This window comes from Cololabis saira, chromosome 9 (assembly GCF_033807715.1).
Source record: "Cololabis saira isolate AMF1-May2022 chromosome 9, fColSai1.1, whole genome shotgun sequence".
Classification (NCBI taxonomy): domain Eukaryota; kingdom Metazoa; phylum Chordata; class Actinopteri; order Beloniformes; family Belonidae; genus Cololabis; species Cololabis saira.
In genome coordinates, this window is record NC_084595.1 from 23,313,523 (window position 1) to 23,338,245 (window position 24,723).

Here is a 24,723-nt window from a genome sequence, read left to right on the forward strand (position 1 = left end):
AATAGATGGATGGATAGATAGATAGATGGATGACTGGATAGATAGATGGATGGATGAATAGATGACTAGATAGATAGATAGATAGATAGATAGATAGATAGATAGGTGGAAGATAGATAGATGGATGAATAGATGACTGGATAGATAGATAGATAGATAGATAGATAGATAGGTGGAAGATAGATGGATGGATAGATGGATAGATAGATAGATAGATAGATAGATAGATAGAGTTGCATGCCAAAATCAGAGAAGACTTGCGATGGGTGGGTTAAAACAGTGATAGCGGGATTTAAAGGGTTAAATGTGTTCAGTAGGCGCGTCTTTCTCCGCTCGACCAATCACAGCTCTCGGGGGCGGGGCCAGCGCGCTCTTAGAGCCAATGACGTCAGCAGCAATCAGCGGTAGTTGGGCAGCGCCGAGAGGAAGAAGTTACGATGGTCCTCATCAAAGAATAGTAAGTTCATTCTCTCCGTCTCAAATTATCTTTAACAGGTCGTTTTCAAGGCACTGTGTCTTCATGCCAACAAGTAAAGTAAGGCGGGGGCGTGTGTTCAGTGCCTGGACCCTGGTGAAACTTGTTTTAGTGTCGGTGTGGGACACGAGGAAAGGATTGCTGCAGCGCTGCTCCGGCCTACCGGTGTTCTGTCAATTTATGCTGCCTTGCCTAAAAATGCTACCTTATGGTTTTCTACCTTTTTGTAGAGCTACAATTTTACTGTGTTTTACTCCCTAGCCCACTTCCTTTTCCCCCCAAGTGGTCCTTGTCGCTTGTCAGGCCGTCATTGTAAATAAGAATATTCTTAAAGACCTGCCTGCTTAAATAAAGGCCAATGACTGAATTAATATCAAATAAAGCCATAGAATTGTTTTTTTCTCTCCTTTATCGTATAATGTTAACAAAGTGTAATGCAATTCATGTCATGGGTAGTGTATTTTGAAGGATCTAATACTCAACATCCCATATTATCCATTTAGCGTGGCAATCAAACTTTGAAAATCGACTGTGCGCATGCGCAGAACCACAAAGTAGCATTTCTCGGCAGGGAGCAGAAATTGTCACAACACCCGGCGCTGACAGCAGCGTGTCATTGTGACAGCTGATGCTTTCTTATAGTTCCTCTTAAATTCGTGGCAAAGTATTGACTGCTAAATGCACAAATTGTGCTGTTTGTTGGCACCGTGAGCATTAACATTTGTGTACTCCAGCTTCCAAATAGTGAAGGATTTGCTAAGGCTAATTTGCTAATACTAGCGTTACCTAGATGGAGGAATTGCTTACTATTGCCTTAAATTGTATTTTTGTTTTTAATATTAGCACGGAGTGTTGGCAACACTATCAAATCCCCCTTTCCCCCTTCAAAAAAAATTACACTAGTAATTAGGAAACTTCTGTCTTGAGCCAGACTAAACCTTTTCATCCAACTTTAATTGCCTGTTAGCCGAGGCATAAGTACAAATTTAAACCCCTTAACATGTCTTTTCTTTCAAAGGCAGTACGTCAAGCCATGGCAGTGTACGTGGCATTAGTTTGGGAAGGAGGGAAACGTATATTAACTTTACCTTTTTGCTTCTGGAAACTTCATCATCACTTTGAAGTGTTGTGTTTCTAGGGATCTCAACTTCACTATGAAGCTTGTTCTCATTTTGGAGACCACAGTTTTTGTAGTGTTATATTGACAAATACATTTTAGACGCAGAAATTATGCTTAAAAACTACTGTACCTCGTAAGTGATCAGCCATTAAACGGGGTCGACTGAAACTGAACAGCATAAAGTTTAACCAACGCCACTTAGACAGCCTTATTACAATATGTCACTGAAAGAATTACAAATGAACTGAAGAGAGTAAGAGATTGCATGCCTATTCATTTAAAATGCATCCAAATGTACACTTTACATTGTAGAGTAAATGAAATTAAACAAACACCGACTGCTCAATGGGAAATAATGGAAGGATTAGTATGAGAGAAACCATACAAAACAAATATAAGGAAAGACCCAATGCAATAAAACAAATCATTTGATATCTTGCTGAAAGATGCAGTAACAAGATTAGTTTGTTTTGTTTTTGTTTTGTTCTGTTCTTGGCAAGTTGAACAAGATGTGCTTATATTGACTTTTACACAGTGTGGTTAAAATGGTTTTTAGTTTGGGTTGAATCAGACTTTTAATTTTTAACTCTTTCTCCCAGCCTTAGCAGTCACCTGTGACTGGTGGGATAGGGATTGAACACATCTTAGAGTAGGACAACAACTATTTGTTCAAATGCTAATTCTAATAGAGTTGCTGTAGACTGATTAGTTGCCCAGATTATTTTTCACTTGCAGATTATTGATATCTGCATATTATTTTGGGGCTAGTAAACCAGTTCTGAACACTGCAGTGGAGTGAACTCTGCGCCTGGCTCCTGTGGAACAAAGTTCACCTCAGAGAGTGGGGACTAGACTTGCTTCATCAAACAAAGACAGTGCTGACAGAAGGGTTAAATACAACTTAATCTAATCTCATCACATCATGCCTTTTTAATTCATTGAGGAACAAATTAGAAAAACAACATTGCCATGAGATATTAGCCAGTGGCTGCCACGTTGTGTATTTTCCAGTTAATCCTCTTCAGCCACTGAAAAAAATGTGGATGACTGACCAATAAAGATGAAGAGCGAGTCCAAATAGTTAACTGCAAATAAAACACAGCTAACTATATCTAAGTGATTTTATAGAAGCCAAAGTTGGATACGATAAGCAGAATTGGCAACTACACCAGCAAAGTATTACGATCTGATTTCAAATATGTTGACGCATGCCAGATAACCTTAGCAACAAAACAAATCAGCCAAGTTTCCAAAATGGATTTAAAGAGGCACCTGCATGCATGCGTGTCTGAATGTTTGCACTTGTTTGCCCACATGTATGTGACTTACATTTAATAATTCATTGCAGTTTATTTGTAGATATGGACCAGGATTCTGCTAAGCTTGGATTGGACAGAATTTAGAAACATGTTTCACCAAGAAAACACATTGGGTTTCAGTCTAAAATCAAACCTAAGTGTCACTTTGTAAACCAAGTAAAGCCTTACATTTGTTTTATAACCATTTAGAACTTCCTTCCTTTTTTTCCCCCTTCCCCCCCTCTTTTGTACTATCTGGCGTGGGACCTTCTTACTCATCAAAGTCAATGATGAAGTTGCTTTTTATTCATCAAATTTCCACCCTTAATGTATAGCTGAAGGACTTCTGATTCATTTTTGATGAACTTTGTTCACTCTGGCACAGCTGTTCTCGCCTATCTAGCCTTAAAATACCTCCTTTTAAATCTTCCATCTCTCCCTCTACAATCGTGCCTCTTTAAATTGTGCCAGTGATGAGTTTCTCTCATCTTGCTGAAGTCAGCAGGAGTGTTCAACAGGCCAGTAGTAGCAATGTTTACTCCCCTCCCCAGGAAGACTGACCTCAACCAACTTCCTGCCAATTGCAGTAAAAGTTTCTGTTCACTGAAGGTTGTTTCAGTTTTATATTCAGGAGCATATGTAGTAGTAGCCTCACACTATTTTTCCTGCATTGGTTTAGCGTTGCTCCAGATTCTTTCAGAAGATATAACATTGTCTTTTCATCATCATAACAAATTTAGAAAATGAATGCCGACAAGTAGTGTTGCATGCAAATGGGTATGCTCGTTTGGCAAGCTATATATATTAAACTAAAGTTGATTGTTCCTTTTGTTAAGACATGCGGTATAAAGAGATGTTATCTTGACGGTTTCAGCTGTCACCTTCTTCAGAAGCGTCTCGCGTATCTCTAAACAAAAGAACAACTTTAGTTTAAGAAGAAGACATGATGAACATATTTGAACGAAGCTATATTTATTTATAATCATTACGAAAACCTGTACTTTTTTACTCTGCTTTAACATTTCAAATGCTTTTTACTTCATATTTATAGTTCCTCCAGAAGCTCAGAAATAGTTTTTTTTTTTTTTAAGGAGTACATTTTCATATATTGCCGAGGTTTTAGAAGGCTTTTTTACAGTGTGCAGTTTGACTGAATGGATTAAGTGAGTCATTTTGATCCTCTTTTTGTTTCATCAACTGTCATTTCCTATATTTACTTGATGAAGTAAGGTTGTTTTTCCATGCTTGCATGGAAACAGCGGAGATATTATTCTTAATGTTGAGGAGTGTCTCTTGGAAACTGTGTTTGTTACCACATTTTTCTCTCTATTGCAGTCGAGTGGTTTTACCCTGTAGTGTTGAGGAGGTGAGTAATCACTTTTAGTATGTTCTTATAGAACATATGTTGCACGCTACTCAATGTATCACTGGTTTATGTCAGGAATATTTTACTTATCAATCCATATATGTGTAACAGAAGGATGAGTGATAGGAAATTCGAGGCAATTCGACCGTGTCCATAAACTATCAATTTTAAAACCCCTAACGAGATAAATGCCATGCTCCTACAATCACAAAATGCAACATGGCTTGTAACAGTAGCTCTTGGACAGAGGTTAATAACTTCTCAGGTGATCATAAAGTTGATGAATGTTTCACTTACAGTTTATTCATTCTGAGTTTACTGTTTCTGACATTTCTATTCACCCAAGTCTTTACAAGTCCAAAAATTGTTGGAATTTCTGGACAAGGTAGTAAAAGTAAGATTAAAAGCAAAAATTAAAGCAAACGCAGCTAAAACTGAAGTTTTATAATGGAAGACTTGGATTTGTGGAAGTTAGTGTTTCGTTGTGGTTTTTTTTTTTTTTTTTAAAGGTGTATCTTAAAAATGTTCTTATTTGTGTTACAGTATCAAGTTGGACAATTGTTTTCTGTTGCTGAAGCAAGTAAAAATGAAACTGGTGGTGGTGAAGGCATTGAGGTACTCAAGAATGAACCATATGAAAAAGATGGAGAGAAAGGACAGTATACACACAAAATTTACCATCTAAAGAGGTATGTGTTCAGTCCTTTTCAATCACATTACTGGCCTCTTTAATCACCCTTCATGTAATAGTGCAATGCTGCCTCGCGGTGGCAGTGTTGTTTAATCTGTGAAGCCTTAAATGTGACAGACAGACTAGTTCCTGCAGTCTTTCCTTTCAAACCCCTGAGAACTCAAGCACCCTTTTATTGGTATTCCTCCATCCTACAGCAAAGTCCCAGGGTTTGTCAAGCTCTTAGCTCCTGAAGGTGCTCTGGTATTCCATGAAAAAGCCTGGAATGCTTATCCCTATTGCAGAACCAGTGAGTCCCCCTCCTCATATCAGTTCTTTTTGCTTCACCCTAAAAACCCTCTTTATCTCCTTGATATCCATTTGTTACTTTCTTTTCTCTAAATTTTAGTTTTTAATGTGTGAGTATTTGGATATTAATTTGCGTATCCCCCCCCTTTTTTCCCTATATGATTAACCTTCATCCAGTTGTCACGGTATGTAGCCTTAAGTTGTATAAATTATTCAAATACTCATAAGCTATAATAACCCTTTTAGGAATGTATGCTTACTGTACTCACTTATACACAGATTTTGCATTTTACAGAATGAATACATGAAAGACAATTTCTTCATTAAAATTGAAACATGGCACAAACCAGACTTGGGAACACAAGAGAATGTGAGTACTCATCAAATCAAACAAGTATTGAATTTAATTCAGTTTTCTTTTTTTTTTTTAAGTTTTAGTTTATTTCCCTTGTCATAAATGTCTCTTGTTTTTTTTCAGGTGCACAACCTAGACAGTTCTACGTGGCAGAATGTAGCTGTGGTCCCTATCGACATTGCGGACAGAAGTCAAGTGTCTGCCTCAGTAAGTACAAAGTCAGCTACATTCTGTGTAGATGGAAGTGTATTTTAGTGCCTCCACGTGGACAAGTGTGGTCATTACAAGTGATTTTGCCATCAATACACTTCAAATAGGCTGTGGTTTTCATAAAGTGTAACTAAAAGCCCATTAAATAAAAAACATTGAGAGCTGAGTACACTGCCATTAGTTTGTTAAAAAAAAAAAAAGAAATTAAAGAGAATGTTATATTAATTTGAATTTTAAAAATACCTGGAAACCAAATAGGCTTTGTTATTGATAAATGGTTCTAAACAGCTCATGGTGGCAGCTTGTTGTAGTAGCTCTTTCAACTGTTACTAGCTTTTTACTTATTTCATTTTTTTTTTTTTTTTTTTTAAACCGATTCTCTTTTATTGATGTCCTAGTTTCCTCCTTTTTTTTTATTTTAATAATAGTTTTTCATTCTGGCTTGTATTTTGTGCTGCTAACGAGTGATTTCTTTCGTTACTTTCTCCTTTTTTTTTTCCCCCTTTTTTTTTTTTTTTTTTTTTTTTTTTAAACCTTCTGTTATGATGAGTAACCATAGCAATGAATGAGTATTTTTAAAACTAGAAGCACCCGATCAAGATATCAAGAAGGCAAATTATACCCAGTCTGAGACCCCAGGGGAGAATGTATCCAGGCTGACGCATACTCCCCAAGAACAGGGAAATTTGTTATCAAGGTGGCGAGAACAAAATTATCTCATTTTGTTCTAGCCACCTTGACAACAAATGTCTCTGTTCTTGGAGAGTATGCATCAGCCTGGAGTTTAAGCCAACTCTTCCCTCCATCATAGTAAGGAAAGTCCAGTCTCAGAAATAACATAGACGAGCTTGAAGTACTCAGGAGTTTCAGCAGTCACGTGTTCCCAAAGAGGTGGCTGCAGGAACATATCCCCGACTTCAGCATCTCTCTGCCTGGCTTTCAGATAATACAGGCAGAAAGAGACTTGAAGAGGAGCAGAAAAAGCAAGGACGATGGAATTTCAGTGCTTGTCAACAACAGATTGTGTAATCCAGGACATGCTACTGTGAAACAGTTTCTGCAGCCCAGATATTGAACTATTAGCTGTGAGTTTCCGTCCTTATTATTTACAGAGAGAGTTTGCCAGTGTTACTGTGGTGGCAGTTTACATCCCGCCATCAGCTGGTACAGAGGCTGCATGTGACGTGATCAGCTCTGCTGTTGCTAAGCTACAGAGACAACTGCCCAGCTCGTTTCAGGCCGTCGCTGGTGATTTCAACCATGTCTCTCTCTGCCACATTTCCAGCGTTTTAAATTTGTCAAGTTTTCCGCCAGAGAAAACAAAATGTTGGATTTGTTTTATGAAACTGTCAGATGTATACAGCTCCTCTGTATGACCTGTTCTCGGCAAGGCAGATCATAATCTGGCCTTTTGCTCCTCCACCTTCAAACCCATCATCCAGAGGAATCATGTGACCAAAAGGACTGAGGAGGTGGGAATGGAAAGCTGAGGAAACAGCAGCTGTGTTTTGAGGCTACAGACTGGGATGCAGTCTGTGAGCCACATGGAGACATCAGTGCCATGACTGAGGGTGTGACTGACTATATCAACTTCTGTGTGGACATCATCTTCACCAGAACGGTGAGGTGCTTCCCCAATAATAAACACTGGATCACCAGTGAGCTAAATGGGCTCATCAACGAGGGGAAAAAAGCCTTCAGGGAAGAGACGGAGAATTATAGAGGACATTACGAAAAAAACTGAAAGTCAAAATTAGAGACAACAAGGAGGTGTACAGGAGGAAGCTGGAGAACAAGCTCCAACAGAACAATGTAAGAAGATGTATGGTCAGGAATGAAGATCACAGGCTTCAAGCAGGAGTAAAGCAGGGCATACACTGTGCGATTATCGGCTCGTTTTGAGCCGATTTTCCAGTCGTGCGACTATTTTTTGGATCGGGACGGATTTTGACCCAATCGTTGCTCGTGCGTCCTGCAGTGTACATGGGGTAACGACGAGAGATTAACACCTCACGACGAGCTCCCGATCACAAATCGTGAGCTCGCAAGAAAATCAAGCGTGTTTGAAATCCTGGTCGTTCCTCGTGAAGAAATCGCACAGTTGAAGCAGCTACGACCCGATTGGCCTCATCCTTTCGCAGAGAGCATGCGCAATATCTGATGTCACGTCAAAAACTATTATTTGTAGTTTAAGTGTTGCAAATTCACATTACAAATCATGTTTTAATAGCAGAAAAAAAGACCATATTTCCGCGTATGGTGCGGGTCGCCGCGTAACCTACGCCGTAGGCTCTGCGTTGGTGTAACGCGGAACCATAAATCAGCCTTCAGTGCGCGCTCTGCGCTGTTCTGAACACTTCTCTTCTCTGTTGTGCTCATTTTGCTGGGTCGCCTTTTGCAGTATGCGTTCATTGTTGTGTCTAAAAATGATGCGCAGTGCCCACCCAATCAGAAACGGTACAGATATTTTGGGATTTTTATTTATATATATATATATATATATATATATATATATATATATATAAAAATAAAGGATCCCCATAACCTTTGATCGGGTGGGCAGGACGTACGTTTGGGTGGGCACAGCCCACCTCTGCCCCAAAACCGGCCTCGAGTTCCAGTACACAGAGGTCCGACGGGAGGATTATGATCGTATAGTGTGAGCAGACGGGTCGCATCCGAGCATCGGGTCGTACAGTGTGAGAACATAAATCGTGGGCGGTGAACTTTTGAACTCCGCGATCTAGTCGTGCAGTGTGAGATGGGGCAGTCTCGATTTAAAATATCGCACAGTGTATGCCCAGCTTAAGTCTCGACGGGGCCAGTGATTTGATTCCATTCTTCAATAGATTCAGTTCAGAAACGAGCTAGGCATCCCAAGCCAAACAGCTGTCCAATCCTCCCTTGCCCCACAGCTTCCTTGTCACACCTCAGTTGTGTAATTTTCCACCCTAGCCATGAATCTTTTGTGCTGCTTTTAATGTCTCCTATTACTACATCAGGAGATGCAGCTGGAGAGACTCAACAGCAACAAGGCTGCAGGTCCAGACAGCGTCAGCCAATGAGTTGTGAATGCCTTTTCTGACCAGCTATGTGGGATTCTTCAGCACCTTTTCAACCTCAGCCTGAGCCACGAGAAGGTTTCAGGGGTGCCAAGGACATCCTGTCTTGTTTTAGAACCAAAACGTTCTTGTCTATCTTCTCCTAATGACTATAGACCTCTACATCTCACATCTTGAAAATCCCGGCCCACTGAAAAAAGCAAACAAGGTCCTTCCAGGTCCCACTGCAGTTTGTACTCTCACTATTCCTCTTCACGCTGAACTCCTCAGACTTCCATTGCAAGTTGAAGTCCTGTCAACTGTAGGAATACTCTGATAACTATGCAGCTGTGAACAAACTGAGAAAGAAGGCTGGCTCTGTTATGAGAACTGCCCCGGAGCCTATGGATATGATTGTGCGAAGGAGGATACTTTATAAAAAGAACATCATGGACAACCTTGCGCATCTTCTTCACAACACTGATTCAGCAGCAGTGTCTGGAGTCAGGCTTCTTCAGATCTGCTGCATTATTGATCACTACAGGAGATCCTTCCTGCTCACGGAAATAAAAATCTACATGAATCTTTGAAGAGACTTAAATCATGACGGTATCCAAACTTTTAATTAGTATTTTTTTCTAAATATTTATCCATATATTCATTTATTTGTTAGTATATTTCAAACCCATGCACTAAAGTGGCTGTTTACACTCACCGGCCACTTTATTAGGTCAGCCTGTCTGGCACCAACAACCATGCTATGTTGAAAGTCACTTAAATCACCTTTCTTCCCCATTCTGATGCTCTGTTTGAACTGCAGCAAATCGTCTTGACCACGTCTACATGCCTAAATGCATTGAGTTGCTGCCATGTGATTGCCTGATTAGAAATTGGCATTAACGAGCAGTTTGACAGGTGTACCTAATAAAGTGGCCGGTGAGTGTATATGTATGATATTGTGCATCCAAGGCTGGATTTATACCTGGGTAAAATGTGTCTTACCAAAACCAAGGGCTATCATATTTTATAACATTAAAGGACATTTTGTCTCTGAAAACAGATTCATTTAAATTTGTATTTTAGATACTGAATGTGGGCCTAAATATAGTTTTCATAATTGATATACTTGAAAATTGCTTGATCTTTAAATGACACAAGAACAGTAACATTTGAGTTTTGTTCTAACAGTTTTAAAAACTGAAGGACAAAGGGTTCACCGAATTCAAAAAGAAAAATGTTGGCCTTCCATCTCCCAGCAAGCAATTTTGCTAATATAGGTAGAATTATCCTTCAACTCAATTTTTTTGTTTTTTTTTTAAAACTTATTTATTGACCAGTTTGAGGAAATATGAACACATTTTTTTTTTTTTAAAGTGCTCTAATGGTGCAACTAATTTTTGAAAGCAAAATTGTATTCAGCTTTATGAAATCCGTGAAATCTTATTTGAAGATATTACAGATTATTGCTATTATTTGACATCCCATTGCCTCATTTCAGGGTGTGTGTGTGTGTGTGCGTGTGTGTGCGCATATTTGTTTGCTTTGGGTTGTTAACAAGGTAGACACATTTGCCTGGTGGACGAGTGTGTTGTATCTCAGGACCCCATCAGCCCCCGGCCTCAGGCATGACTGCAGGGCCTGGGGCGTACCATCGGCACAGATGATTTTGTTAGTGTAATTAAAGCCCACACTACTGCATGTGCTGGAACTAGGCACACACCCAACATACTTGCACTTTAACACTCGCTGGAGGAGTAGCTCTTCTTTGAGTACCACGGCACATCGATTCGCAGACCTCATTAGTGCAGCACAGTGTATTGTTATAGTAATGGAGTTCTGAGCATAAAACAGCCATATTTGTGAGAGATGGAGAGGTAGTGTTTGCGGGTGTGCTTCCAATCTTTCTACAGGTTCGGTTCGGTCCCTCCTTGTTGGACAGAGAGCCCTGCAAAAGAACCTTTTTAGCTGCAGGCAGATCATTATTTATTCAAAATTACTGGGCCCTTGAGCTGATAATAATTTTAAAGTCATTTTATTTATTTGTATTAATATTTGCCTTTCCTTTGATGTCAGGTTTGCCGTGTTTTGTCATGTTGCCTCTGCACTCTGTGTTCCTCTGTATTTATGTATGTGTTGAGTTTATATTGCTGTGCGACCAAGAACCCCCATTGTAATGGCAATAATTAGCTCACTGGAGTGGTTTAGACTGGACATTGTATGAACTACATGTAAAGAAAAATATTAGTGCTGCTGTAGTTGGAACAGATAATATTAAATGTGCAGCAAACATACTTGACATCGGTAGTGGGTGCAAGTGAGTTCAGTAGCATCATTGGATGTCTTGGTAATTAAACAATATTATTAATGACATTTTTGTTCTATAGACCTTCTTCCTCTCAAAAGCCCTTTCTGGCCAGTTGCATCATATTTCACAAAAAAAGCAATCCTTCCTAAACCGCTGCTGTTCCCCTGTGGTAATTTACACAGACTGAGTGGAGGTGGCTCAATACCACATAATTGTGTGAGTTCAAGCAACTAATCAGGTTCACAGAATCAGATAGATGGTTATGTTTTTGATAAGAGTGGTATGTTTAACCTACTGGCTCATAACCTCATGCACACTTTTCCCTCCTGTTGCTATCTTCCAAGGCAGTACAGGGGTGGAACAAAAATACCCTGCCATTCTGCCTCAGGGTCGTTCATATTTCAAAAAATGAGGTAGAATATCGGTGCACCTCGCCTGGAAAAGCATTGTTTGTAAGCGTGAGCTGTGCTTTTGCTCTGGTCTTTGTACATGGTAGTCTCTGGGCTTCTTTTTTTGTGTCCAAGTCACGTTTTCTACATCTTCTGGTGCTACAAGCCTGTGTGTCTTGTGAATTTCACCATTTTATACAAGTCCCATAAAGTCTTAACAGGTTCCTCTGCACGCCACCTCATGTAACCTAAAATGTATTTGGGAGTAGTCAGGATTTCAAGGTGTAGGGGGGAAATGGGCCATTTTTGTGTGTCTGCGTTCTTTTCCTTTTTTTAAAATGATGTATTAATCATCCACTTTTTTGTAGATATTGCTGTCCGATTGTGTTCATGATTGCCTTGGCTTATTTCACTTTTTTAGTTTTGCTCTGCATTATTTTGATTTATTTTATTATCACTAATTAATAATATCTCAATAGGACTACAAGCCAGATGAGGATCCTGCCAAGTTCAAGTCACTTAAAACTGGGAGAGGACCTCTTGGACCGGCCTGGAAGGTAATACTCGTGTGAGCTACGGAAAAGAGATGTTTAATGTTAATATACAAACGCCATTTAATACAGAAAAATGTACCCCATTTGAAATGGATCCAAACCAGATTAATCAGTCAGACTGGCTGAGTAACTGGTACCAATAGGATGTTTTATATACTATATCAGATCATCAAACCTGATATTTATGCACTCTTTGCCACCGAATGCAGGTTTTACATAGCGACAACACACTTTACTTAGAGCCTACAAACCGGAACCCAAGTTAATGTCATTTTGTGCCAAGGATGTTCAGTTCACTCCAGGTATTGCTGCTGAACCCACTGACTTAGGACTGTCATCCTAAAAAAAAATCAACAAAAACTTATGACTAACTAAATATGAATCCGTACCATTTCACTGCACATTATCCCCAAATTCCAACATCTAGGTTGATGCCAATTTGGAAATAAGAAAAGTTGCAGTTCCTCAAGTGACCACTGGGACTGGCTCCAAAAGACAGTCCATCTCAGTTGGCCGCCATGTTCAGTTGTCTTGGCAGCAAAAACAAACACATTTACAGCCTGGTTTGAAAAAAATAAATGGGTTTTGGGGTGCCATTTTACCCAGTGCAATAAGCAGGAACCCCAGGTGAGCTTTCATACTCCCCATTAAAGCCCTGGCAATTCACTTTTCAGATGTTGTTTCTCAAGATGAGGATGTTTAGACAAAGTTGATAATGGTAAATGTAAAGTAATGTTAATTAGTATCATGGCTTATCATCTAATTCAGGCCAGCTAACATACCTAAGACTGCGTAACATAAGGTCAGTGTGTTGCAGCTGCCGTCCCACCCATTTGCAACATGGCACCGTGTAGTACAAGCGCCATCCATCTGATTCCGCATTGACACACATTGAAGCTGGCTGCAAAAGCAACTAACTCTCCACTAAATTTCATGCTAAAATGTACAACTTTAGAGCAGAAATAAACAAATTTGCAGCCTGGTTCAAAAACCATTTTGGTTTCAGTTGTTGATTTCACATCCATGACGACTTTGGGGGGGTTGTTTTTTTTTAAGACGCCATGAGAATTTATATCAAGCAACACATTTCTTTCTATTGTAGTTGATTGGCAGAGGGCTCAGCCAATCGCTGGCCGTTATCACTTACTCATCCATTAATCGTCATGCTACCACGCTTCGGGAAGCAGCCACCCGTTTGTATTAACCTAGCATCAGATAAACGCAACAGTCATTTTTGATTTCACGGTTGAGTCGGCATGTTAAACGCCATGTCTCGCGGCACCTCTGCAGATACTTCAGCAGGGTTCGGCTGAAGGAGCTGGGAGCAAAGCCAACTTTGATTGACATGCGGGGGGCGTGTTCCCTTCAGCTTGCCAAATATGGCTGTGCCGTATTCGAAAAAAAGCGGGTTTCAAAACCGGTCACGCTTAGTCCATTGTTATATACAGTCTATGGCAGTGGTTCCCAACCTTTTTTCCTTGGGGGGCGCCCCCCTACTTGTGTCTAAGACCAGCCGGGCCCCCCGACCCGTATGTACTAGCACCAAAAGAGTCTTTAATTGGAAAAAATGAAAAAAAAATTTTTTGATACATTTCTCTTTGGTTTACCCTGTATACATATGACTTTGTTTTTATCACCTTCATTTTGTGTCGCCAATGTATAAAATACGCACAAAAGGACACAAAAATATTTCTGAAAAGTCTCTTTTTAATATGAGAGCAAAATCTTTTAACATTTATCCTTTAACAACCTGTCGGAGTAGATTAAATGTTGAGTAATGATATAGTAATAAGTAATGAAATAATTTCCTGTTTGTCACCAGTGTATAAAAACCACAAAAAATATTCAAAGACATTCATAAATTATTCCTAACAATGTCTTATTAATGACTCATTCGCAAATATAATTTTTACAACTGCATAATTTCAAAGCAGACAAAGTTTCGCACCCCCCCCAGGGGGGGCCCGGACCCCAGGTTGGGAGACACTGGTCTATGGTGTAGTATGAAGGGAAGAAGAGTCTTCAAAAGTATTTTTCACAATAAATATGGGTGATAACGCAAGGTTTGTTCACTTCCTCTTATACAGTCTGGTTATCCCTGACTAATTTTTCTTTACACCCACAAAAATGTATATCTTTTTAAGTTTGACTCGACTTTGTGCAACTTGATACAATTTATTTTAAGTCGTGAAATCAATTTGAGTTGTATGATCTCTTGCATTATACTTTCTCTAAACCTTTGTTTACATCTAAGTAAACAATGGCAAACGTTATTGTACAAGTATTATTCAAATCTGTTAAAAATGCTGAAGACTCGCCCCAGTGGGGGACATGTACTAAGATTATGTCCAGTTGGCCACTTTTTTTTTAAATTCAGAATTTCATGTGAATTGATGCAAAATAGTGGGATTTGTAGGGTCCAGTAGAGGTCTGAGGACAGTCGGAGTGTGGGCTTTTCAGGAAGGGAGGCAACTTCCTTGAAGCCCCGGACAAACCAAATACAAAAAAAGTAGATTTTGTATGTAAGCAAGGAAGAATCCATCTGCCTTAGACCTGAGAAGACATAACTGCATGGAAGGAGGAAGTATTGTATAGATAACCGGGTGACAACTTAAACGTTTTTTTTTTCTTTTTAAGAAAGGGGGGAAGAAATGAAAAAACACTAACACTTCAGTTTCTTTTAAATTTCAAACAAATGGAACCTATAGGGATACATGTGCAAGCAGTTCATAGGTACACAGCATTTCTCCTTAGACTAATTGAATGAAATAGAAATGTATAGTCAGCAGGTCAGATATTGATATTGAGCCCTCATTGATCTGCCTGACTGGATGTGTAAGATGCAACAAGAACACAAAGATTGGGAAGCACCAGTTAACAGACTGGTTCTTGATTTGACAAATGGAGGTTTTGTGTTTAGACCGATTTTAACTTTTTTTTTTTGTCAAAAAATACATCAGTACAGAATAGCTAATTCAAAGAGAAACGTTCACACATTTTTCTCGCCTTCTACTTTAAACCCTGCAGCTTCAAAAATGGGTCCTGCTTGCTTTTAAAGCACTGAGACTGTCTTCTGCAGTGGGGCCCTCAAAGTTCACCATGGGAAACTTTCCTTTACTGCAAGAATTTTCCCAGAACAAAGACCGCCAAACAGCTTTTAAAAGTATGAATAAAGAGAAGCAACTTTTATTTTGTGTTTTTAATTAGATCACTTTCCCGTCCGCTGTGGACAGAGAAAAAGACTTTCAGAAAAGGGGGGGGGGGGGGTAAAAAAAAAAAAAACAGTTGTGTGACAACAGAGGCACAATTTCTGCCAGCTTCTCAGAGCAATAAAACTCTTGTCTATCTCTGCATGCACACATGCTTGCATATCGGTACCCTTTGTATTTCTGAAAACTTCGACTCCTTTGAGTGGGGCACAGAGAGGGAGAGAAGAAATGTCACCGTAAGTGTTTTGATGTAGAATCCGTTTCATGTGAAGTTCTCCTTTAGCGATGACAACTTTTCTAAACCCACTGCAAATTTAGAAATGTTTCTCATTTCCCTCCTCTCGCACTCCTCCATGATCGCTGCATCAAACAGCAGTGGGATGAGGGTGATTGAGGCGGGTCTGTGGCATTTCTCTTGGAATGCCGAGCCAGAATGGGGTGATTAATTAAACAGGTGTTCTCAGAGGGAGAGTATGTGTGTTCTGGGGCGAGCAGGTCCTAGGTGTTAATAATGTAACCAGCTTTGCACTGCAGCGCCCTTATCACTTCATGAGCACCTTTTTATCTGCTTTCTGTGGCCACAAAGGGATGCCTGTCGGGAGCAGTGTCGCTGTCAGGGCAGAGGCAGAGAAATGGTCCCTTCATCTGGAGTTTATCCACTTTGCCGTGCCCCAACCCCCTCCCTCCTTTTCTTCTTTTCTTCAGAGCAAGGCGGCGTGCTAGCAGCGGAGGATGAATTTAGAAAGTGTGTTGTAGATTAGGGCACTTTTATCTCAGCACAGCACATCTTCATATTGATAATTATTTCAGCGAGCTCCATAACCAAAGCATTATGTATTAATGAATTTTAGCTTTGAAAATGGTACTCTCTGAGGCTCATGCTGTTTTTTACAATTATCTTGTTGCAAAGTTTCTACTGGCTTATTTATTCTGAAACTGTGCTGTTTAAAATTAAAGGGGGGAAAAAAAAGTGGTGGTGTAAGTTTTGAGTCGTCTTTTGCTGTTCCTTTTCCTACAGAAAGAACTAGTGAATAAAACGGATTGCCCGAGGATGTGCGCCTACAAACTAGTCACAGTCAAGTTTAAGTGGTGGGGCCTGCAAAACAAAGTGGAGCACTTCATTCATGAGGTGAGTGACACATTTACACCACTAACCCCACGATGGTGCTGCAACATTTCAATATTGTTTTGACTTTGTTTTGAAGCGTGTTCCTCCTTGAGTTCCGGCTTCGTCAGATGTAATTTATGTTGACACAACACAGTTCAGTGTATTGAGCAATGGTTTAAATATTTTGATGTCATTTCTACAAAGGTTTTGAACACACTTCAAACATTGTTAGTGTGAAACTGATTTGATACCTCACCAAGTCGTAACCCGAGGCTGCTACTGTGTCCCTCAGCAAGAGAAGAGGATCTTCACCAACTTCCACCGCCAGCTCTTCTGTTGGATCGATAAATGGGTGGAGCTGAACATGGATGATATCCGGCGGATGGAGGATGAGACGCAAAGGGAGCTGGATGAGGTGTGTGTGAGAGAATTCCCCATAATTAAATCAAAATATTGAGCATTTCACATTTATGAGAATAATTAACAGAACTTTCAGATATTTATTTGTCATAGATGCCCAAACTTCACATGAACCATTGAGAGATGAGATATATGCTAGTGGATAGGACAGAAGCACTAAGGTTAAATCTTCAAAGGTTCCCTTGGAGTTCTCGACCCTCATTAGTGGTGGACTTTATTTATTTTGTTATGGACTATATCAATCTATGTTTAGCTTGTGAGGTGATAAAGAAAAACAAACAGGTTTATGAATGCTTTATTTCAAGGAAACTTTTAGATACACAGTTCATTGTTTTAAGCATACATTTTGTTTTGTAGAAATAAACTTTACAGCGTACTCTTCTAAATTTTATTAGACAACTTCCATCTCTTAAAAAACTGCTTCTTTTAATAAAACCTTTACATGGTTACGTAATTCCTGCTTATCCCACACATTTTTTAACCTTCCATGTTTGTGATATCGTGTATTTTATTTTTGTCCAGATGCTTAAGAAGGGTTTTGTGCGAGGTACAAAGGCTGCAGAGGAGCAGCCAGGCCAGTTTTAGGTCTGTGTGTGTAAGTTATTGCTGGTAGAGACGGGTCTCTTCTGGGGTTTTCCACTGGTCGGGCTTGGGCTGCTTGTGACATCCCTAATCATACCGTGCTTTCATGGCATTCAAAATTATTAGCTAAGTAGGTCCACAAGCATAACAGTAATTTGTTTTTGGTGGTGCACATTATAAACAGACAATGCACAAGCACCAATTACGTGCAGACGGTATAAGATATTGGTGTTCTGCTCGGGTTGCTTCACATACCTAAACTTCCTGCTACTTCTCTCACCCCCTTTTATCAAGACCCTATTTCTGTATTTTGTTTGGACACTCGCTCGCTCTCTTGCACTCTCTCTTCATCTCCCTCTATGTAAACCCTTTTACAATGCTGGATCCCCTGCGTTTAACGCACGGATCTAGCGTGTTGCCTGTTCTTTTTACATTGACTGACGCGGGTGGCGTGTCGAGCTGCCCTTCGAATAATAACCCTACACTCCTCCAAGGGTAGGGTTAACGGCTACAGGTCTAGTGTAAACAGAACTGACCCGTAAATCACGTTACCTGAGTAGAACCCACCAGGGAAGGGTTGGTTTTTTTTTTTTATATCAGAATCAGCTTTATTGGCCAGGTTCGAACATTGTCCAACAAGGAATTTGACTCCGGTAATTTCGCTCTTTGGTAGTAAAATAAACAATCAAATGTGGTATTTCTATGATACAGAATAAACATTTAAGGTGCAGCTGTTTGAGGTAGAGAAGAAAAGAAGAGAAAAGAAAAGGGACTAGTTCTGAATAAAATAAAAATAACCTATTTACAATTTTACAAGACAATTATACAAAAAGATTATACAAAGAAATACAAAGTGAGAGGTGCAGCAGAGTGAGGCAGACATGGTTATCAAGGAAGATATATATATATATATATATATATACACACACACACACACACACACATATACCAATAGGTAGGATCTATATTTGCAAGATGAGTAACTGGGGAGACGATCTGCGAGCTACTCAGCCTCGGAGCCTCGGACGCCATAAACCGGCGTGTGTCTGGAACCACGAAGGATGGTCCATTGTTTGAACAACTGGACACAAAAAAGACAAACCGGAACTTTGCAAGAAGGAAAACCCAGCCAAAATACACTCATTCCGATGTTCATCCATCCTCGTTTTGAAAATGACATCCGTCTGACGCTGCATATTACGCTGCTGATGTAGGGATAATACATCATTCTACATGCCCACACAGCTTGCATTATGTTTCGCAGATAACGCCTCCTGACTCACCTTCCCTCCCTTCAACTCACCTTCAGGCACAAGGTGACAAATAACACACTTAACTTTTATATCACCCAACGCGTGTTAAACATCATCCAGCGATTAATAGCGGGATCCAATCTAAAAACGCTGTCTGTATGTGTCTCTGTCTTTCATGGAGCTTTTCCAGCAAAGCAGCTCCAGTGCTAGTACGGTGCTAATGCCAGACTTGGCACCAATTCTATGCTTTTTGACCCCCGGTTGTGGGGAAAGCACAAACTATCACCATTTACCCTACATAACAGCGGGGGCCGTGATGATTATAACCAACCAAATCTATGCCATATTTGCCATATTAAAACAACCTCTGTAGAGTTTAAAACGTATAGCTTACCGGGTAATTGTGGATGCCTTTTCCCATGGGGGTCCACATTGTTCCATTGTTGTCCTCAGTGACTTGTCGTCATGTCCGATGAAAATAATCAGCAAGTTAAATTGTAAAGCCATGGACAAAATGAGCTTTATTAAATTATAAAAAGAATTACTTTCATCCATCGGTCATCGTCAATGTTGATTACAGAAACTTGCATAAAGTCCATTCCAGACTCCAAACAAGATTTTTAGGGCCAGGTTCAGCATCCATTAGTTACGTCTCCTTCACCTGAACAAGACGGACAAAAACATCTTTAGATTTTGACAGATCATTGCTATTGCCGCTACCGCTGTTGCAAAAACAGTCAAGAGAAGACAAAGGCAGCAAGTGATTTATTCAGAGGCCTCATGCAATACATAATGTTTAAGTACGACTACATTGTATTAATGAAGCCACAAACTGCTAGAAACTATATTTTGGTTACTTTAGATTGACTGGCTATGTCACGTAATCTGGGACGTAGCCGTCTGTGTCTGTCTGTCTCTCTCTTTCACCGTCGCTCTCTCGCTCTCTCTCTCTCTCGCTCTCTCTCTGTGTGTGTGTAAAATATGTAAAATTAAGCCTAATCCTATTTTTCCCTCAGTCAAAACTGTCCTCATTTACAGCTCACAAAAACTGCACATTAATGGCACTCTACTTGCATTTTTGAAGGATGCTTTTATTGTGAAAGATTTTTAGGGAAATATAGTCATTGCACAGTTGGTATAACTTCATAAAATGAGTCAAGTTCACTTCTAAAGTCTCTCTCAGAGGTGCAGTGGAAAAATGCTTACAGCCAACTAGTGTTGCTGGACTGGTTGTGGGCATTCATGGCACTGGAGCTAATCAAACCCCTCAGTGGAGAAACCCAATTAGATGCTGTCTCTGCTATCGCTTGGGTTTCTGTTTTTCTGTTTCCACTGTTTGTGGTGAGGTGAAAGGGATTTCTGGCTGCACCGTTATTAACACCCTGAATTAATCAGTACCACAGAAATATGGTGTATTTCAGGATCATGAAAGCCTTCACTAGTCTCATGAAAATGTCATAACATGGCTTGTATTGCGCAGTTTACTTTTTAAATAAAAGTGGCAAGCAAGTCAGAACATGCATGGAAAGTGTGCCTTAGTACCTGCAACCAAGAGCCTTCACTTAAAAACAGACAAGACTGAGAAGAAAGTGTTCTGTCTGCTCAGGTGCTGTGATTTCTGTTACTCACGATCTGTAAAATCTTACCACTGCTTTAGTTTTGGAGCGGCACCAAATATTAGTGCGGCTTTTGGCCGTACAAGGAGAGCAGGGGAGGAATCTGGACTAGACTGGCCAAAGTGGGCCAGTCTCAAACATTCCTGGCGTACTACCAATGTGCAGAGTTTTGTGCCCCACCCCCAGAACATCTCGCCCAATTCAGCATGTGTTTCCCATTTTCTTCTGGAGTAAGTAAACAGGCGGGTGCCATCAAAGGACTGTGTTGAGAAGGCTTGTCAAGGCCTGAACCCCTCAGCAAGGGTTAGCCGGGTCACATTTGGACTGTACTGGATCACATGGGATGCTGACCACAGTCAACACACTTCACATTCTACACTAGATTGCACTGGGTGGATGAGGAACTTTACATAAAGAAGACAATGCATGAAGTCATGCCTGTGTTCTTTATGTATAGTGCTGGAGTGCTGTTGGCGTTAAAGGGAAGAGTACGGCTGCTTCGAGATGGCTCTTTCCTCTCATTAACATACAAATGGAATTCTGCTGTTGAGCAGTTTGGCCTGTGATTGAGAGGGATGAAGAGGGGGGGAAAGGATGGAGAAGTTTGAGGATAAATCCTCATGCTATTTTCATCAGATCTGTCTATTCCTCTGTTTAAAGCCAGTGTTGGTTTGAACCGTTTCATTTAAGATGTTTTGCTATCAGATTCTAACACTAATTGACTTTCTAAATCCATCAGCATCAGGGTGGGAGAATTTGAAAGTGATGCTTTTATCTACCTAGAAGACAAACAGGGGGCTTGATAAGGACTGTTGGAGCTGATTTCTAAGCAGCTCTGAATTTCAATTTGCAAAAAGCAATTTGTTGTATTTTTAATGATTTTCCAAAGAAAGAAGTACCTCAAGGTAATATGTATTGAATAAAAATAAGTCAAACCCATTTTGTGCAGAAACTAAGAACTTATCAAGCTTTCTAGAGTGTGTTCTGACAAGTTTACAGAAAGTTAACTTGCGTGTTTTGTTTCTCTCGTCTCCCTACAGCTACGCAAACTGGGTGAAGTACGAGGAACCAGCGCTGCAGACGAATGAGAAGGCTCAGGACTGTAAACACCCACGTTGACAGCAGTGATGGAGTCAGCTAAGGCAGCTCCATTGATGCCACTTTTAACTTTAACTGATTCGAGCTGTGGAGGAGGGACTACTGCTACCTGCAATCGATAGAGCAGATTCCCAACTTGACCCCAATCATAGACATTTTATTCAATGAGGAATTGATTACTAGAAAACCAACACGATCCTAACTGATGAGACTTTGGTTAGTTCTGATCTCGTCGTGGGCGGAGAAAGACCCGCTAGTCATGTGAGTCAGAAAGAGGAGTTACTTGCATCACAAATGAATATATAAGCAAATTGATTAGCTTAATTCCACAGTGGCAGGTGTTGGACCAAATGTTTAATTTTCTATGTAAAGTAAAATGTTTCTTTTGGTTGCATCAAACACATCCCGTACAAGGAGATGTCTTGTGTGACCTTGCTTTGTCTCCAGTTTGGTCTTAACTGTAAACACTGTCTCCCAGTGGGTTGCATTCCCTGGCATGAAACCGTTTGTCATATTCATGTTCCTTCCTGCCACAGCTTCCATTAAGTGATTACTAACACCTTTGGCTCCCAGCCTCATTATAATCCTCCTGCTATCACCTCATCTTATCCGAAGCACTGCATCTTCTCATCGCTGACAATCATGCCTGTACAGGTTTTCACTCTCACTCCTGTTCAGACTGAACAAGAAGCCACACACTTGCTTAGGTCTTTTACACTCGACACACGAGAATAAATGTGTGAATTCATTCTTCCCCATACACACATGCAAAGGTGTGGATACCTATGTGCTGACTGATCTGTTTTTAAAAACTCAAGCTGGGCAGATCTGTGTAGGCTTGTTCACCGGTTACCCCACCCTCCTCGCCCTCACTAGTCTGACGGTATTTACACATAACATACAACGCAGCATTTACCTCCTTCACAGATGTCCCGAGAGGAAAAACTGCACTGAAAAACAGCCACGGATGGTGCTACACCCTTCCAGCCGCCCTGTCACAAGCCAAACCGTACCACCCTCACCACAGACCAGCCTCACTCATCTGGTTCTCAGAGCCAGACCGTTTCCACACGTCCTGACTGTCCACTTAATTCCAGTCGTGTTTACAGATTCACAATTGCTTTACCAGTCTAGTGCCCAGTCAACACCAGCACCTCTCACCGCTTGCCTTAATCTCCAGATCTTTTGTACCTTTTACAGCTCTGCTGCCAGCCTTTTCTCATGCTACCTCCTTTAGTTCTAACTGGCAGTCGTTTTTTTTGTTATGCCTAGTTGTTGCTTCTTGTGAGTAAATCTCAGCAGATGGAGTTTGTTTGTTTTTTTGTTTTTTTTTAAGTTTCTCTTGCATCAGCACCTGACAGTGCAATTCCTTCAGTATGCACAACATTTGCATTGATATTGTAACAGGCAATGTTCAGTCATTGCAAAGGGTCGCAGATGGACATCTCTGCCTCAGATAAGATGTTGGAGAAATTTGCTGTTTGAATGATTCTCGACTTTGGACACTATAGTGCACTTTTCCTTCTTAGGCTTCAGAACTATGTGGAACGGGCCTGGAGTCAATATTGTTAGTATTGCATATGTACAGTATGCATTTAGTCAGCAGATCCCACCAGCATTCCGTGTTCTTGCTGTGTGTCATTGTTACGTTGTACAACAGAAATTTGGAGCTTTACTTTAAGAAATCTTATTTCTTACGTTTTTTCAAAAAACAGAGATAGTATTGGTTCCAAATATGTAACTGTAAGCCTTCATTTTCTGTTAGTTTAGTGAGGGAATGTGACGTTCTTCAGCTGATGGCTCGTCCAAAGAGTTTAAATGCATGTCTTATGTTTACGTATGTTCAACAATTAATGTAGGTAAAAGTTGAAGAGGATTGTCTGAGGAAGCGTCTTAAACAGTAAAATACTCTCAGGTGATCGATACGACAGGAAGATCTTGTTATTTCTATTTCCATCCCATATCGTTTTTCTTTAGGAAGTATGACATATTTCAATTTTAGATGCCCATGATAAATCTAAGCTCTTTCCCTCATGGGTTTGGCACCTTTTTGTTGGAATAATGTGTCGGCCTCAGAGAGCAAAAACTGTATGAAACGGTTGGTCTACGGCATAATCAGTGTTTCTAATTCCTGCAGTTGAATAGTGAGCTTAGTGGCTAATAAGAGTCTGAATCAATGGTTTTCAACCTATTAAGATATTGAGATGAATTCACAAAGCAACTGCTGTCTTGGTCTGAATTTATAAAATCTACAACCAGATCTTCTGAAAGTGTCGCTTTGTTGAAAATCAGGGGATGTGGTGGTGAATGTATGATCTTTTGTGCCTTTTCTTTCTGGAGATCTAAAACGTCTGCATATTGCATCAATAAATTTTTGTCTTTAAAACTGATTACCGGCTGCTGTTTTTGTCTTGGTGCATTTGGCTGATGATGATCTATAGATGTCAATTCGTGCATGTGTGTTATTCTTTTGCACAAAACAAGCACAGTAATGTGAAACCCAGAGGTCTCAACTGAAAAAGGTGCTCTCCTCAGCAGAAGCATCTGAATGGTCTGGAGCAGTGTGGGCATTTTGTCCTTTACTAAATTACATTACCATGTACCATGTTTGCAAAGTACTTGTGATTAGTTTGGAACTACAGAAGAAAAAGGGGAAAAAGATAAGATGCTGAAATCAAAAATTTGGAGATTCCCAACAGAATAGGAATGTGAACTTCTTGATATGTTAATGTGCATTTTCAGGTCAGTTGACATTGTGAAATTGGCTTAGAAACTTTAGAAGTCCAACACTGAAAATAACTGCAACCCAACATACGGCATAGGTGTAACACACTCATAAAAACACTTATTATACTGGTAATTAAATAATACCATTTCAGATTAGGTGGAGAAATTTGAAGGAGGGAAACTGCCTGAAATGTTTTTTTATTCTTTGTAAAGCCCATGAAGGACTTAAGCAGTTTAACCGAAGCATTTGGTGAAACCGATATTGACGAAACTTTCTGTGACCTGCAGGTCAGAAGAGTCGCACAATAACAGCGGAATCTGTGCTAAAGAGCAGGAAAAGCCGCCAGTCTGCTGGCGGAGATAGCTGCCGTTTTTCATTGTTTGTGGTGGAATTGTCGCATGGGTCTGCTGCAAGGAAACCAGTCATTTCTGCCACTTTACACGCAAATAATGCCGTTTCTAAAAGGGGAGATGGGCTAACTCGCCCACACACCTCCTGTTAAGTGGCGGCTCACAGCAGTCTGCAGTAGGCATCTATCCATCTATGTGTCTCTCACGGAGAAGATGGAAGGGGTCAGTGAACCTCTGACGTTTAAATAGATTCAGCAACAGATGAAG

General features: G+C 40.2%; 1 protein-coding gene across 1 annotated transcript; it reads left to right on the forward strand.

The window, feature by feature from the left end:
• Positions 1–403: 403 nt before the first annotated feature.
• Positions 404–23,768, forward strand: LOC133450319 (phosphatidylinositol transfer protein beta isoform-like). The gene is made up of 11 exons (XM_061728847.1): positions 404–457; positions 4,229–4,259; positions 4,803–4,948; positions 5,148–5,239; positions 5,416–5,423; positions 5,534–5,608; positions 5,717–5,800; positions 12,018–12,095; positions 16,320–16,430; positions 16,702–16,824; positions 21,321–23,768. The coding sequence occupies exons 1-11, from the start codon at positions 438–440 to the stop codon at positions 21,366–21,368; spliced, it is 816 nt and encodes a 271-aa protein (XP_061584831.1). The 5' UTR covers positions 404–437; the 3' UTR covers positions 21,369–23,768.
• Positions 23,769–24,723: the final 955 nt, after the last annotated feature.